This window comes from Catharus ustulatus, chromosome 1 (assembly GCF_009819885.2).
Source record: "Catharus ustulatus isolate bCatUst1 chromosome 1, bCatUst1.pri.v2, whole genome shotgun sequence".
Lineage (NCBI taxonomy): Eukaryota > Metazoa > Chordata > Aves > Passeriformes > Turdidae > Catharus > Catharus ustulatus.
The window spans coordinates 33015463-33031881 of NC_046221.1; the positions used below are offsets into that span (position 1 = coordinate 33015463).

General features: G+C 45.1%; 1 protein-coding gene across 1 annotated transcript in view; it reads right to left on the reverse strand.

Moving 5' to 3' along the window:
* The window catches only part of RAPGEF5 (Rap guanine nucleotide exchange factor 5), a 167139-nt gene that overhangs the window by 88484 nt on the left and 62236 nt on the right, over positions 1-16419 (reverse strand). The window contains exons 8-9 of the mRNA XM_033079369.1: positions 15790-15866; positions 3451-3576 (exon numbers count right to left, since the gene is read on the reverse strand). Of these exons, the coding sequence (XP_032935260.1) occupies positions 3451-3576; positions 15790-15866 (203 nt within the window). The remainder of the gene's footprint in view (positions 1-3450; positions 3577-15789; positions 15867-16419) is intronic.

Here is a 16419-nt window from a genome sequence, read left to right on the forward strand (position 1 = left end):
CAGAACACAGCCAGACTAAAGGAATCCCTTCTCCCACCCACTAGTTCCAAGCCAAGCTTTATTCCAGTGAGCCAGCCAGCTGTCACATATATTCCCTCTTCCAGACCATCTGTTTTTTCTGAGTAAAAATAATTCTATTTCATCTCATGAACTAGCAACCCAAACCAATCCATGCTTCACCTGTTCCTTGTGGACCACAAACCTCCAACATCACGCCTCAAAGAACACCTTTAGGTGCTTTATCTGCCAAAAAAACTCTTGTGCACCCACATGTCATCTATCTTCTTTAAGTGAGTCATTAACTTTTGTCCTCAAACTCAGACGAAGATGGTGACATTTATTTGAATGACAGGAGAGTTTACCAATCCTCCTAGTCTAGCTTCTTATCATGCTCCACACCTCATTCACTGTACAGGAAAGAGTTATTGGGGTACCAAATCAGTACCAAATTCTTCAATTAGGTTGAGAATGCTTTCTTCTTCACAGGAAAGCTCAAGAATCACCAAAACTCAATTATAATAGATCTATATTTGCTGTTAATGCTGGAAACCCGTGTGAGGCTGTACTAATCTGAAGTGACCTGCTTTAGAAACGCAGTGGGTATGACTCCAGAGGAGCCACAGCTCCATGTCCCATCATGCCTGAGAAACAGTGCATGTAGAGAGGAATTAGGCATGTGCACAATTCTAACCCCATGTTCAAGCTGGGGTCTTGGGGTTTTTTTCATATTCCTAGAGGAGAAAAAACTAGAGGAGAACTTGCTTCAGGTTCAATTTCCAGCTGGCCATCATGGAAAAAGCAGCTTAGCTTCCAGGCAGGTTATAAAGCTCCCAGCTTTTAACAGTGACACTGGCCCAGGCTGACAGAAGCACAGCAGCATTTTTGCTCTGAGCAGGGCTGCCAGGAGGCCAGCCTGGATAGCAGGCTCCCCAAGGGCAGAGAGAACAGCCTGGCAGGGTGTTCAGGACTCTCATTTACAGACTGCATGCCATTCCTTTGAGAAAGACAGATCATCCAAGTAAGCCCAGTTTGAGCTCCCCAAGAGGGAAAGCTGGTGAAAGCTTTAGTGCAGGGATATTTGTTGAGAAATTAGAGCCCTGTGGAAAATGCACAGAGCATCTCCATTTTACTCCTGCACTGAGTGCCCATTACCCTGTGTTAAGTAAGTAGTGTAAAATAAGCTATGCTTTACAAAAAAAAAAAAAAAAAAAAAAAAAAAAAAAGAAAGAAGGGCATGTTACACATAGTAAGGATACCACACCCTGTACATGTTGTTCCTCTAACATTTACAATGGGCCCAAGGGACTGGACAGTAAGCTGATGTCAATGAATCTGCCATCACTTTTGTAGCAGGAGGATGAGATGGGAAGGTCTGAAATCCCAGATCCAAGCAGTATTCACTACAATTTACTCACTACAATTGAGCCTGCAGTTTTTCTCCTTGGAGAAGAGGGGGGATATCTGCCTGGAGCAGTGAACCCTGCCCAACAGTCAAATCCTGTCACCTGCGCATGCACCGGAGCAGCTCCCAGACCACACGGGAGGAAGGGAGGGAGAGGAAGGGATGGAAGCTCACAGCTTCCTGAACATATGCAGCCCACTGCCCTGCCACAGCAGTGTGTGCATTTTTTCCAGTGAAAGTTAGTTACCTGAGTCAGCTAAACTGTTCAGGTTGCCTTCCTGGTGACTATTCCTAGTGAAGTCAGTAGTCTGGTTGGGGGCTTACCAAACACACCCATGACAAAGACTGTAGGTCTCTCTTATATCTGGGCATGGGCTGCCTGGACCCAGCCTACAACAACCAGCAAAGTGCAGAGCAGGGGGATGAAGCACACCGTGATTTATTATTGCCAGCACTAGCTGCAAGACATTCCCCACCCAAACATAAAGGGCACATGAGGAATAACCTGCGCTTCTGCAGTCTCTCAGGCAACATTTCTCTTTGCTGTCACCTTTAAAAGCATGTCCTAAAGGTCTAAAGGCATATCCTTGTCTGAGAGCAGTAATTGCTGTGTTATAGTGCCCAGAATGGGTTTGAGCAAATTGCTTCAGCTCCTGCTAAACTGAAGTCACTCTTCTCCTAAAAAGAAGCAACTGCTAAGTACTTTTCAAAAGGAGAAGAAAAGCTGAGCGCTGCTTTCCTTGCCATTTTTGGAACTGTTCTGTAATCTGTGCAGCTACAGAGCTGCAGCTGACTCCACAGCACCCTTTGCAATGACCAGAGTAGCAGAAAAATTATCCACTGAATTTTTTGAGTATCAGTCCCAACATTCACCTCTTATCTATGACCACATATCTGTAATCTTGTTTCCAAATTCTGAAACACAATAGAAGTCTTCCCTTTGCTTGAGCACCTGAACTTTTAATTGCTCTTTGTGGATACAATTTGAAGATATATAGAAATTTGCCCAGATGTCCATTGCTAGAGAGTCAGCTGAGAAACAATTTAACTAATTCTTGGTGAATTAGCCTGGCTAATTGCCCTCCTCCCTCTGCCCACCTACTGATACATTACACATCTAACTACAGAACTATCTACACCAGACTAGACCATCTATGCTACCAAACAGAACAGCATGAAGCTCTGAAAAAACATTTCATCATTCTCTTTTCCTTTGTACAGCCTTATTTCAGTAGGAATGAACTTGCAGATGAGCAGGAAAGTATTTCTTTTCTAAAGCACATGTCTTTTTTCTACTGTCCAGTGAGCAGAAAATGAAATAAATTGCATATACATAATGGCAAGAGACATGAGGACTAGGTGGATTTTTTGTTGTTTCTTGCAGTTATTATCCTCTGCACCTTCAGATGAATATGCAATCAGAATAGAAATCTTTACTAGGAGAACAAAATTAGGAGACATTGTGCTGTAAGCAAAGTGGTCAAGTTTCAATGCATTTTCAGTCCAGTTATTAACATCTGAATAAGTTCTTTCAGAAGCATTAAATATAATGGTGCTTTCTTCAGTGTAACTTTTGATTGAAAACAAAATTTAAAAGAAAAAAAACACAAACTGCTGAATTCCCTATCCAGACCATTCTTTTTAATTCATACTGAAAAGTTTCAGTCAATACTTGCATCCAAATATGCCCACAGTAATTTTAAGATGGAGTACTTGAAGCACTCATATTCCTTATACATTATTGAAATACACCGTAAAACCCAACAATTTGATAAAAAGCATCCTGAAATCATCTGCTACATCCTATGTGTATAAGATATTAATAACAATATCTGACAGTTAATGACAACATAATAATTTAAGTGTGTTGACAATTATTGACCTGAACGCACTTTAGAGAAATGTAAATGCCAGAGGAGAGCAGCTACAGCTCCATGACTAATGTGTGCCATGGATTCTGACCATCAGCTTTGCTATTTCAGTTTTGTGACCTAAATCTCCCTCCCCTACCCGAAAGAAACAAAAAACCCAAATAAGAAATGTCTTACTTGCTCTGCTTTCTCCAGTGCTTTTCTATCCGCCTGCAAAAACTGGCAGTTCTCTCTCGCCAGCTTTTGGACCAGCTCAATCCGTCCGATGTCATCTCTTCCCTGAAGCTTGCATAAAACTCCTGCCTTAAGGGTGGGAGAAAGAGCAAACAGATACTTAAATCCACAATCCCAGGACATGGCACCACCTCAAATTTCAACCTTAAAAGAAATGCATCTGTTTTCTCATATTTGTGGTACTTCGGTGCCACTTGCTGAGCACAAACAAGTCACTGCTTCCCAGGAAACAACTGGAGAGGAACAGAGGCACATCTGAATCTCCAAATGCATCTACTCTGGAGGAAAGAAGGCAGGGCTAACTAAATCAACCTCTCCTCTGAGTGCAACTATCAGATATGCTGTGTTTTATTTGTTCCTGTCAGCCTGTTTCCTGTTACATAAGAGAACAAGAGCAAGAGGTTAAAAACTCATGGGAAAGTTAGCCAGGAACAGCCCTGGAAAAAGAATGAAGTGCAACACAAGGCACTCCTAAAAATAACAGGCTACAAATCCCTCTGCTCCCACTCCAACCATTTTTCACATATGCAAGACTCAAGAGTTAAAAGGCAGTTGTGCCACATTTCTTTATTCTGTAAATAACAAATCTGTATCTCTTGATTTATTTAGGGAAGGAAATGACATTTGCTTTAAAAGCTATGTTAGAGCTATTTTTTTTTTTTTTTTGCTAAATCTGACAGTTATTCAAGCTATGCTGATAGTGTTTTGTCAAAATATTCAGCACTGGTTGTTTTCTAAAAATGCCAGATAGATGCACATAAAAAGATGTATTCCTGCTTGCACATAGGCACAGTCAGACTCATGGCAAAGTTAGCTGATATGGGACTAAACTGCTCCTTGCAAAGTCAGTGGCTGATATCGCTGCCCATGATTTGGTTATGGATATAGCCTCTGCAAAACCAAGAACTGGGGCGATGATACCACGCAGCTTTTATTACCCCAGATGTTTCCTGATGGGACCAGCAGATGCCTTGGGTGGACCCATCACGTGGCATAGCTGTGATACAGCTATACCACGTCAAAGGCAATCTGAAAATAAACATTTTTCCCCCACTTCCTTCACTGTTTTCTTTCTACTGTTCATCTTGAATTTAAATGAATCCCTACCTACTCCAGAATTCACAACATATCTTGTGAATGAGGCCCAAAAACTGGGGATGCCCTGACTTGCTAACACTGCAGGGTCCAATCCTTTGGCCTTGAGCAATTCCTGTCCATGACTAATGAAGGCGAGGGAGAGCCCACCCAAATCACCCTACAGTCTGCCGGTTTCTCCAAGGAAGAGACAAGTGGGGGTTAAGATTTCTTTAGCTGAAGAAGAAAACAAATCAATTTATGAATAAGTTCTTGAATGCTGATGGAAAAAATGGGTTCTATGACCAAATCCAGAGTCATCTGTACCCAACTCATTGAAAGAAATTTGTACATGCCTACATTCTTGCAGTGGGGAAGAAGACCTCACCTCCCAAGCCTGCATCAGACACTTCTGCTCTGATGAAATAAAGCATTTCAGATACAGGCTGTGCCTGGAATGTCCTGTGCTCCTCCTCAGCACAGCCTCCTGAGGAACCCAACTTCCCCACATAAGGAGCCTGTTCACTGTTTTGAAGGTCAGAAACCCACTGAGAAAATAAGGAATTGCCTAATCTCAAATTCCTTACATAGTCCATGAGTTCAGTGCCTTATCTTCTAAATCGAAGACATTGGTTTATAAACCAGTTCTGACATACTCTTATCTCCTGCAGATCAGCAGCAAGACTGATTTCATCAAATGTGGAAGAATATAGTGAACTAGTTGTCCAGACTTGTTTAATCAATAGAGAAAAGAGGGTATTAGGAAGAGACTTTTTTTTTTTTTTACTCTACAGTAGACGTTTAAAAATCGTCAGATCATTTGTTTCCTAATATTTTCCTTTTTCTTCAGTAATTTACACAGGGAACCTAAGACTTGGAGGCCTGATGTCTGCACTTCCAACACCCTGAGTGCTTGGGGACATCAGTTAAATCAAGCCTGCACTTTCATGGCTGCAGGATGCTTCTAGCAGAGTGCTACATCAGTGTAATGTAGGCTAAGGATAACTTCAAAGTGCCATTGTCTACTAGGACTTCAGGATGATAAAGATTTTGACTCTCTCTGGATCTGGGATCTTAGTACTGTGAGGCACTTTTTGCACCTTCCTGTTGTGCTGTCCTGGTTTAGGAATGGCACTCCCCAGTTTAGTGCTCCTACTGAGATTAAGTGAGTGCCACTTGCTCCCTCCCCACTTTTTCTCTCCCACCTCCTGCAGGTAGCTGGAGAGGAGAATTGGAGGCACAAAAGGTAAAGATCACAGGTTGAGATTAGAACAATTTGCTGAAAACAGCAATGAGAGAAGAAAACAAACAGCAACAGTAGCAATAATAATGGCATATAGGGTACAAGGAAGGAATGATTCACATGGAAATCCCTCCACAGCAGACAGTACCCAACTGACCCCTCCTTCTGATATCCCAGCCTGGAAGACAATCCCTTCTTCTGCCCCCACCAACAATGTGAGGTGTATAGAATAACCTCTGGGTCCTGGCTATGGCAAAAACTAACCCTGTCCTGGCTGAAACCAGGACATTTGTCCAGAGGAGATGGTCCATGACCTACAAGTGGAAGAGATGGTTATGAGTCCCTGCTGAACAAATATTCATTGATCTTCAGAGTTTGAAGCAAAGCTCAATGGCTAGAACCACTTACGTTAAGAAGAGGAAGGGGGGTTTCAGTTTTGGGGCACAAGTTGGCTTCAAGTGGGACAAACATCCAAGAGAAAGGTAAGGTTTTGGATGTTGGGTCTCTCTCTGTTTCACCACTTGCCCTCTGCCTGTGGTTCACACAGAGTGTGCTGCTGCCTTCCACGTGGATGAGCAGCCCAGAGGAGCAGTTCCAAAGAAAAGCCCATTAGCCCCTGCACAAGCCTGGTCTGTATTCAAACTGGCATTTTCATTGAAGAATCGCATTGTCCTACTTCAAATACCCACCAAGTAGAAATACTATGCTTTAACATGTCCCCTCCTCCTGTCACAGTTCTTTAATTTAAAGAGTTTCAGAGAACATGAAAAAAAAATTATTTAATTGGGTTTCTAGAGGATAAAAAATTTCTGGGAGGGCTAAGGTATAATTAAATGAATTGCATATATTTGGCTCTAGGAGTAAAGAATGTAATTGGAACATCGAAAGGCTGAACTTTTTTCATAATTAAGAAAAAAAACTATTTACTTTTAGTTCTGGTTTCCTCACTTATGCTGACTTTCCACTATAAATCTTTCTGCTAAATACTTGGAAGAAAACATCCAGGTCAATTAATTAATTGATGACAGCTTCTAAAACCTGGTTAGGAAAATGTTGACAGTGTCCAATTACTGGTCATTTTCACTTCTCTATACAAATTCAATTTTCAGGCAATATTTTGGAAGCTGTTAGACAAGTCACCCCACTTGCAAAGCACAACTTTGTTTTTCATTTTGTGCAGGCACACATCCTCCAAAACCCTTGCTGGTGCTTAGACATCTAATTCATGTTGACCAAAATAGATGCAATTACTAATATATGTGAAAGTGAAAATCAAAAAGTTGCACAGTTTAACTGGTTTTACCTTAATGAATGATAAAAGAATGTACTTTATAGTAAGACTTTACTACCATTCATGGCTCGAAATCACTATAATCAAGTGTGTTTATGTAATATTTGAAATGAAATTTTTAAAAGTTTAATGGGAATGAAAGCAAATTAGTCACTACTGAGGGTAGAAAAAGGAAGATGCTGACAACATACTTTCTCTTCCAGCATACCCATTGGAAAACATTCCCTCTGCATAGGACCTAAATGAGCATCCTAGAAATGAGACATTAACACATCCGTAGGAACACAAGAGGGGATCTTTCATTTACATAATTTACATTGTTTATGGCTTGTTTCCTTTTGAAAATCCCCTTGCCATTTCTTTCTGCACTGTTGTGGGTTGGCGAGGTTTAGAAATTTTTCCCATTATTATGTTAAGCTAGCCGGGATGGCTCTCCTATTAGCCGTTAAGAGCTGGAGATAAAGGACTGCTGAAGCAATGATGGCCCATTAGGGAAAGGTGGAGTCCTGCTTTTGTGTTCCGCAAGTAAGAGGACACTGGGGGTAGGAGAACACACAGCTCGCCGGCCGAACTGGAGGAGAGAGGTTCCGTTTCTCCTGTTGGGATCAGGCTTCTTGGATTTGGACTGCTAAAGCTTTCTGCTTCCTCTGAACAACTGGGAACTGGGACGCCCACGGTGAGCAGAGTTTTCCTTCCTCTCACCCTTTTCTTCCACCTGGGGTGGTGAGGCCATCTGGCCCCCTCCCCTGCCCCTGCAGCAGCCGCGACTGAGACGCCGCCCGCCCTGGTCCATCGGAGAGCCATCGGTGACTGACAAAGGGACTGGGACTGAATTCCATTCTGTTCTGTCACTGTTTTTTTTTTTTTCTTTCGTATAGCTGATGCTGTTTTTGTTTGTCTTGTAAATGTCTCAGTGGAGAGCTGTTGTTCCCAACCTATACCTTTTTTGTGCCTGCGAGTTCCTGGGTTCCCTTTTCCTGGTAATGCTGTCCCTTTAAACCGGGACAGATCTTGGCGCCCAACGTGGGGCACGAGGTTAAGGAATAACAGTTCTTCGGTTGCCTGAGACTGTTTTTTTGTGTGTGTGCTAGCAACATGTGGTCCAGTTTAATCTGGTTTGGGCTGCACGTGTTCATACATGTATATCTCCCATTTGCAAACCCTTACATAAGCATGGGCCCTGTAACTAAGGCTACTGTAACTGTTATCGAACTTGCTTTATGGGTTGATAAGGTGAGGAATTCATGGATTTTTAACTTCCTTTGGACGGCGGGTACATGGATTCAGGGATACCACACACTAAATGCATGTTTTTGGGATTACTTTAATAATGGCACCTACTGTGAGGGAATAACACCAGGGGAAATTTTCTCCCAACCCCTCACCCAAATTTTTGGGGCTACCCCACCAGTTTTTGAAGGATTCAGATTTACTCTGAATGCTAATGATATCGTACAGTGGCTGGTGTTACTGATAGGCTTGTCCTATTTAACATTAAGAGATAACGGGGGATTGAGCTGGATAACAACTCTGATACCTACTCCAGGAAATAGGGGTGCTGCCACAGAGCCTGACCCTGCCCCAGAGACTAGGGATGCTGCCACAGAGACTGACCCTGCCCCAGAGACTAGGGATGCTGCCACAGAGCCTGACCCTGCCCCAGAGACTAGGGATGCTGCCACAGAACCTGACCCTGCCCCAGAGACTAGGGATGCTGCCACAGAACCTGACCCTGCCCCAAAGACTAGGGATGCTGCCCCAGAGCCTGACCCTGCCCCACAGCCCATCTCAGAAAGAAACCAACCGGAGTGGGTGGGGCTTCTAGTGAAGCAGATGAGTGAGATGGGCCAGATGATGAAGGAGTACCTCTCCCCAGCTGGTGAGAAGCCCTGCCATAAAGGGGGAGAATCCAGTGATGCTGTAGTGGAACCCATAGGTGTTACATCTGCCCAGGGTCCAGCTGAATTGCAAGGGCACTCACAGCCAGCAGCAGTCGCCCCTGTAGAAACTAGGAAGTCTAAAATGAAAGCAAGGCACCTAGACAAAGAGGACCAGAGAGGAGGGCCCTCACAACCAGCAGGGGAGCCAGAGGTTGAAATCATCACTGAGTCCCTGTCTTATGAAAATCTCCGCAATCTGCGGAAAGATATTGCACGACGGGGCCGGGAGGCTTTGACAACTTGGTTACTTCGGGTCTGGGACCTTATGGGTACAGGTGTGCACTTGGATGGTACAGAGGCAAGGAATTTGGGATCCTTGTCCCAGGACTCAGGTGTGGACCAAATATTCGTAAGGGAGCCAGGCCCACTTCCCCTCTGGGAGCGGCTTTTAATGAGTGTAAGAGAGAGGTTTGTCAACAAAGAAAGAATGCAGGAGTACCATAATAGAACGCATTGGAAAACCGTTGAGGAAGGGATTCAACAGCTGAGAGAGGTGGCGGTACTGGAGGTACTCTTTGGGAGGGATGGACAGCATGACAATGACCCTGACAAGGTCAGGTGCACAGGTCACATGCTGTGGAACCTGGCAAACCGAGGGCCATCTCAATACACCACCTTCATTGCAATGATTAATGCTGATGAGCACCGAGAAACAGTGAGCTCTGTTGCTAACAAGCTTAGGGATTTTCACAGTATGATGAATGGCGTAGTCCAGGCCCAGGTTTCTTCCGTGGTCCAAGAGATGAGGGGGATGAGGGAGGAGATCAGGGAGGTGAGGGGGATGAGAGGTGACATAAGTGAGATGAGGGAGGAGATCAGGAAGATCAAGGCAGCACCAGTGCGAGCCTCATACCCCAAGGTTACAGCCCCACGCCCCTCAGCTAGTGGAAGAGGGTACACCCCACGAGCTGACCTATGGTTTTTCCTGCGTGACCATGGGGAAGACATGGGAAAATGGGATGGGAAACCCACTTCTGTCTTGGCAGCACGGGTGCGTCAACTCAGGGAGGGAAATGCTAACCGAGGGAGCTACACTAAAGTGAAGGTAGCCTCAACCTCCCATGACCAAGGTGCTGGGCATTACAGAAGGGAGGATGATCTGTCAGACCCACTTGAAGGAACCTCCACTATGTATGTTCAGGAAAGGAGTAATAGCCAGGGCTAGAGGGGCCCTGCCTCTAGCCAGGGAGAGGCACGGGATAACAGAGTCTATTGGATGGTGTGGGTCCGATGGCCTGGCACATCAGAACCACAAGAATACAGGGTATTAGTTGATACTGGTTCACAATGCACTCTAATACCATCAGAACATGTGGGGGAAGAGCGTGTTTCCATTGTTGGGGTGACAGGGGGATCACAGGAATTGTCTTTGCTGGAAGCTGAGGTGAGCCTAACAGGAGAGGGGTGGCAGAAACATCCGATTGTAACTGGCCCAGAGGCACCGCCCATTCTAGGCATAGATTTTCTCAGGAGTGGCTACTACAAAGACCCAAAGGGATACAGATGGGCTTTTGGAATAGCTGCTGTAGTGGCAGAGGGCATTAAGCAGTTGAACACCTTGCCTGGACTGTCAGAAAACCCATCTGCAGTGGGACTCCTGAAGGTGGAAGAGCAACGAGTGCCAATTGCCACCTCAACAGTGCACCGCCGGCAGTACCGGACGAATCGAGATGCCGTGATCCCCATCCACAAAATGATCCGTGAGCTGGAGAGCCAAGGGGTGGTCAGCAAAACCCACTCACCCTTCAACAGCCCCATCTGGCCCGTGCGCAAGTCTGATGGAGAATGGAGATTGACTGTGGACTATCGTGCGTTGAACGAAGTGACTCCACCGCTGAGCGCTGCCGTGCCGGACATGCTGGAACTCCAGTACGAGCTGGAGTCCAAGGCAGCAAGGTGGTATGCCACCATTGACATTGCCAACGCATTTTTCTCCATTCCCCTGGCAGCAGAGTGCAGGCCTCAGTTTGCCTTTACATGGAGGGGCGTGCAGTACACCTGGAATCGTCTGCCCCAGGGGTGGAAACACAGCCCCACTATCTGTCATGGACTGATCCAGGCTGCACTGGAAAAGGGTGAGGCTCCAGAACACCTGCAATACATAGATGACATCATTGTGTGGGGGAACACGGCAGTGGAGGTATTTGAGAAAGGAGAAAAGATCATCCAGATTCTGCTGAGAGCCGGCTTTGCCATTAAAAAGAGCAAAGTCAAAGGACCTGCCCGAGAGATCCAGTTCCTGGGAGTAAAGTGGCAAGATGGACGGCGCCAGATCCCCACTGAGGTCATCAATAAGATCACTGCAATGTCTCCACCAACCAGCAAGAAGGAAACACAAGCTTTCCTAGGTGCCATAGGCTTTTGGAGAATGCACATTCCTGAGTACAGCCAGATTGTGAGCCCTCTCTACCTGGTCACCCGTAAGAAGAACGATTTCCACTGGGGTGCTGAGCAGCAGCAAGCCTTTACCCAGATCAAGCAGGAGATCGCTCATGCAGTGGCCCTTGGCCCAGTCAGGACGGGACCAGAGGTGAAGAATGTGCTTTATTCTGCAGCTGGGAACCATGGCTTGTCCTGGAGCCTTTGGCAGAAGGTGACTGGGGAGACTCGAGGCCGACCTCTGGGATTCTGGAGCCGGAGCTACAGAGGGTCTGAAGCCAACTACACTCCCACAGAGAAGGAGATCTTGGCTGCCTATGAAGGAGTCCAAGCTGCCTCAGAGGTGATTGGGACGGAAGCACAACTCCTCCTGGCACCCCGACTACCAGTGCTGGGGTGGATGTTCAAAGGAAAGGTTCCCTCTACCCACCACGCCACCGACGCCACATGGAGCAAGTGGATTGCCCTCATCACACAACGCGCCCGCATCGGAAACCCAAATCGCCCTGGGATTTTGGAGATAATTACGAACTGGCCAGAAGGTGAAAATTTTGGTCTCGCCGATGATGAGGAGCAAGAACAAGTGAGCCGCGCTGAGGAAGCCCCACCGTATAACCAACTGCCAGCAAATGAAACATGCTACGCTCTTTTCACCGACGGCTCCTGCCGCGTCGTGGGGATGAACCGGAAGTGGAAAGCAGCCGTATGGAGCCCCACTCGACAGGTTGCACAAGCTACTGAAGGAGAAGGTGGATCAAGTCAATTTGCTGAACTCAAAGCTGTTCAGCTGGCCCTGGACATTGCTGAAAGAGAAAAGTGGCCAAAGCTCTACCTTTATACTGACTCGTGGATGGTAGCCAATGCTCTGTGGGGTTGGCTGGAAAGGTGGAAAAAGGCAAACTGGCAACGTAGGGGAAAACCAATCTGGGCTGCCGACGAGTGGAAAGACATTGCCACCCGGGTAGAGAAGCTACCTGTGAAAGTTCGTCATGTGGATGCCCATGTCCCCAAGAGTCGGGCTAATGAGGAACACCAACACAACGAGCAGGTTGATCAGGCCTCAAAGATAGAGGTGTCACAAATAGACCTGGATTGGCAACACAAGGGAGAATTGTTCCTGGCTCGATGGGCCCATGACGCCTCAGGTCATCAGGGCAGAGATGCCACGTATAAGTGGGCACGAGACCGAGGGGTGGATCTAACCATGGACAGTATCTCTCAAGTCATCCATGACTGTGATACGTGCGCTGCCATCAAACAGGCCAAGCGAGTGAAGCCCCTCTGGTATGGCGGGCGTTGGTCCAAATATAAGTACGGGGAGGCCTGGCAGATTGACTACATCACACTGCCTCAGACCCGCCAAGGCAAGCGCTATGTGCTGACCATGGTGGAAGCCACCACCGGATGGTTGGAGACCTACCCTGTGCCTCATGCCACTGCTCGGAACACCATCCTGGGCCTTGAGAAACAGGTTCTTTGGAGACATGGCACCCCTGAGAGAATTGAGTCAGACAACGGGACTCATTTCAAGAACAGCCTCATAAACAGCTGGGCTAGGGAACACGGCATTGAGTGGGTGTACCATATTCCCTACCATGCACCTGCAGCTGGGAAGGTCGAACGGTGCAATGCCCTGCTTAAAACCACCTTGAAGGCACTGGGTGGGGGGACTTTCAAGAACTGGGAAAGTAATCTACCAAAGGCCACATGGTTAGTGAATACCCGAGGTTCCACTAACCGAGCAGGCCCTGCCCAATCTGAGCTCTTGGGAACACCAGATGGGGATAAGGTTCCAGTGGTACACATGAGAGGTATGCTAGGGAAAACTGTTTGGGTGAACTCTGCCTCCAGCAAAGACAATCCTGTCCGTGGGGTGGTTTTTGCTCAAGGACCAGGTTGTACCTGGTGGGTGATGCAAAAGGATGGAGAAACCCGATGCATACCCCAAGGAGACCTTGTTCTGGGGTGAACTACCTATGATACTGTGTCTGTAACTGCATGTATGTATGCAATTTAAAGGTTCTAATTTAATGTAGTATGTTAGCATGGAAAAATTTGGGGTGGATAATGTTGTGGGTTGGCGAGGTTTAGAAATTTTTCCCATTATTATGTTAAGCTAGCCGGGATGGCTCTCCTATTAGCCGTTAAGAGCTGGAGATAAAGGACTGCTGAAGCAATGATGGCCCATTAGGGAAAGGTGGAGTCCTGCTTTTGTGTTCCGCAAGTAAGAGGACACTGGGGGTAGGAGAACACACAGCTCGCCGGCCGAACTGGAGGAGAGAGGTTCCGTTTCTCCTGTTGGGATCAGGCTTCTTGGATTTGGACTGCTAAAGCTTTCTGCTTCCTCTGAACAACTGGGAACTGGGACGCCCACGGTGAGCAGAGTTTTCCTTCCTCTCACCCTTTTCTTCCACCTGGGGTGGTGAGGCCATCTGGCCCCCTCCCCTGCCCCTGCAGCAGCCGCGACTGAGACGCCGCCCGCCCTGGTCCATCGGAGAGCCATCGGTGACTGACAAAGGGACTGGGACTGAATTCCATTCTGTTCTGTCACTGTTTTTTTTTTTTTCTTTCGTATAGCTGATGCTGTTTTTGTTTGTCTTGTAAATGTTTCAGTGGAGAGCTGTTGTTCCCAACCTATACCTTTTTTGTGCCTGCGAGTTCCTGGGTTCCCTTTTCCTGGTAATGCTGTCCCTTTAAACCGGGACATGCACTTCCACCAGTTTGTCAACTACAAGCCTGTCTCCCACAGAACAGTGTTTAGAACAGGCACCACATCCTTCAATTCTATTAACAGAAGGCTTGTGGTGGTTTGATTTTCTTTTATTATACCTCTCTCTCTTTCTGTAGTCAGTGAAAAAAATATAATTATTACTGGCTTCACCTTTAATTAACCTGAAAACTTATAACCATGTGCCACTGCCTCAAAAGACAGGATCCCTTGCTTTGCTCCAGTCATATGCACAGTCCCACTAAAGTGACAAAAACCCATTCACTCCTTTAAAACAAGCTGTATTTGGCTTTTGATGGATGTCATTTTTATGGTGCTAACAAACTGGAGCAACCATTGCTTTGATAACACTCCTGCTCTCCTCCCAGCAGAGCACATGAATGCTTCTGTTAACCGCTCATTTAATAATTGTATAATTCTAAAGGTGTTTCATATTCTTTAAATTTTAGAAGCTGGTTTCCAGTCAATTAAAATCTGGGTAAAACAATACCCCAAGACTACATTTTTATGGCTTTTATAATTATTCTAGGTAATCTTATAAGCTGGCTACTTTGGAGCTTTGCGTGTACACTGTCTATGTCATAAATGGGAACAAATGTTTTCAAAAAACTGTAATAGCTACAACAACTAAGTAGAACTGAGAATACATTAAATACTTCCCCTCTCCCCCTCCCCCCAAAAATCCAACAAAAAACCAGAAAGCCAAATTTTCTGTGCCATGTTTCCCTCTGGGTCCTTTCTATATCTCTGTGGTACACTCTTGGCTACATGGCTTGTACCCTTTCAGCTAAGCTTGCTCACAGACATCAGCATAAATCCTGTCTTTCTTGCACACAACTTTTCAGTTTGTCAAGACGGTAGGGAGATAAATCAGAGGCAGGAACTGCAAGCTGCTTATAGGGGAAGGAGAAAAGGTGGCAACTGGTGGGGAACATAACATTTGCAAGAGAAAAATAAGGAGAAAAACAAGTCAAGACTGGGAAAAATCAATTTTAAATTAAAGGCAATAATCAGTACCAGTACAATGAGCAATATAGCTACACTTGCACAGCTTGAACACATGAATGAAATGATTGAATGAATTGCAGATTCATCAAAAAAGATTCACAGAATTAAAAAGGGTAAGCAACCCCACAATAAAATACTCTAAAAGGCAGTTTAGTTTCTTCTGAGCAATATCCAGAAGTGTGCTTTGGTTGTAAATGAGGGCAGTTAGGGAAAGAAAGAAGGTTGTTGCTTGCACTTGAGTGACTAATAAGTATCCCTATTTCATTGCATGTCTACTTACAGTGATTAAAATTCAATCAAAATGTCATATGTCCTTGCCTCCTAAAACACATCTCATTTTACTTTCACATCTGGTATATGCTATGTGTATTATCTAAAAGGAGCAGAAAGATAGCTGAAGAATGCTGTCCAATTGCAACATCATGGGATTAATTCCCAGAGTAATCATCAATCTTATTCTAAATAGTCACATAAGACGAGATCCAGCAGACTTTATCCCTCCTACATGCTGCCTGCACAGAACATCGAGGAAAATCCATTTCCCAGAGCTATTGAAAGCAGTTCTTCAACTTGTAGATCTGAAAACATTCCCAAGACTCCATTAATCTTATACATGTACCTGTGCATCAGAGGTATCCTTGAGCTCTTCTAGTCCTCTTATTTCTTGACTACTGTTTTCTTCATTTTGATGAATTGCTAAAATAAGAAAGAGGAATATATTGGAAGCAGGTAGGCTTAAATCACAAAAAGTAGCAAAGCAGCATGGCCCACTTCAGATCAAATAGGGTGACCATTCTGAGTGGTTAAAGAATATTTAACATTAAAGAATGTTTAAACTTCATCATTCTAGTTAACACCTGGAGTGATTTTGGAGAGATCCTATAAGGTACATTTTATTTGGTTCGGAAAAATACTAAATGCAGTGTACTTAATTTTTCCCCAGGAAGTAAAATCCAGTACTAAATAGTTATAGTTAAGCTGCTGTTAGTCCTGATAAAACAATGACATTTAAGGAAACTCCACTTTTCCATACATTGGAACAAGATATCATGACTTGTAAGCAATAAAAAAAGGTCTCCCTCTTCTTCCATTATACTGCAGAAGGTCAGACTAAAAATAAGCAGATTTATCCCTCACCTCATATTGGAAAATTCTCTGTAAGCAAAGTAATGTCAATCTTAACAAACATCACCACTAGCCATGAAAGTCATCTCCAGAAATAAATGGTAGCAGGAGATGTTTTATTGAA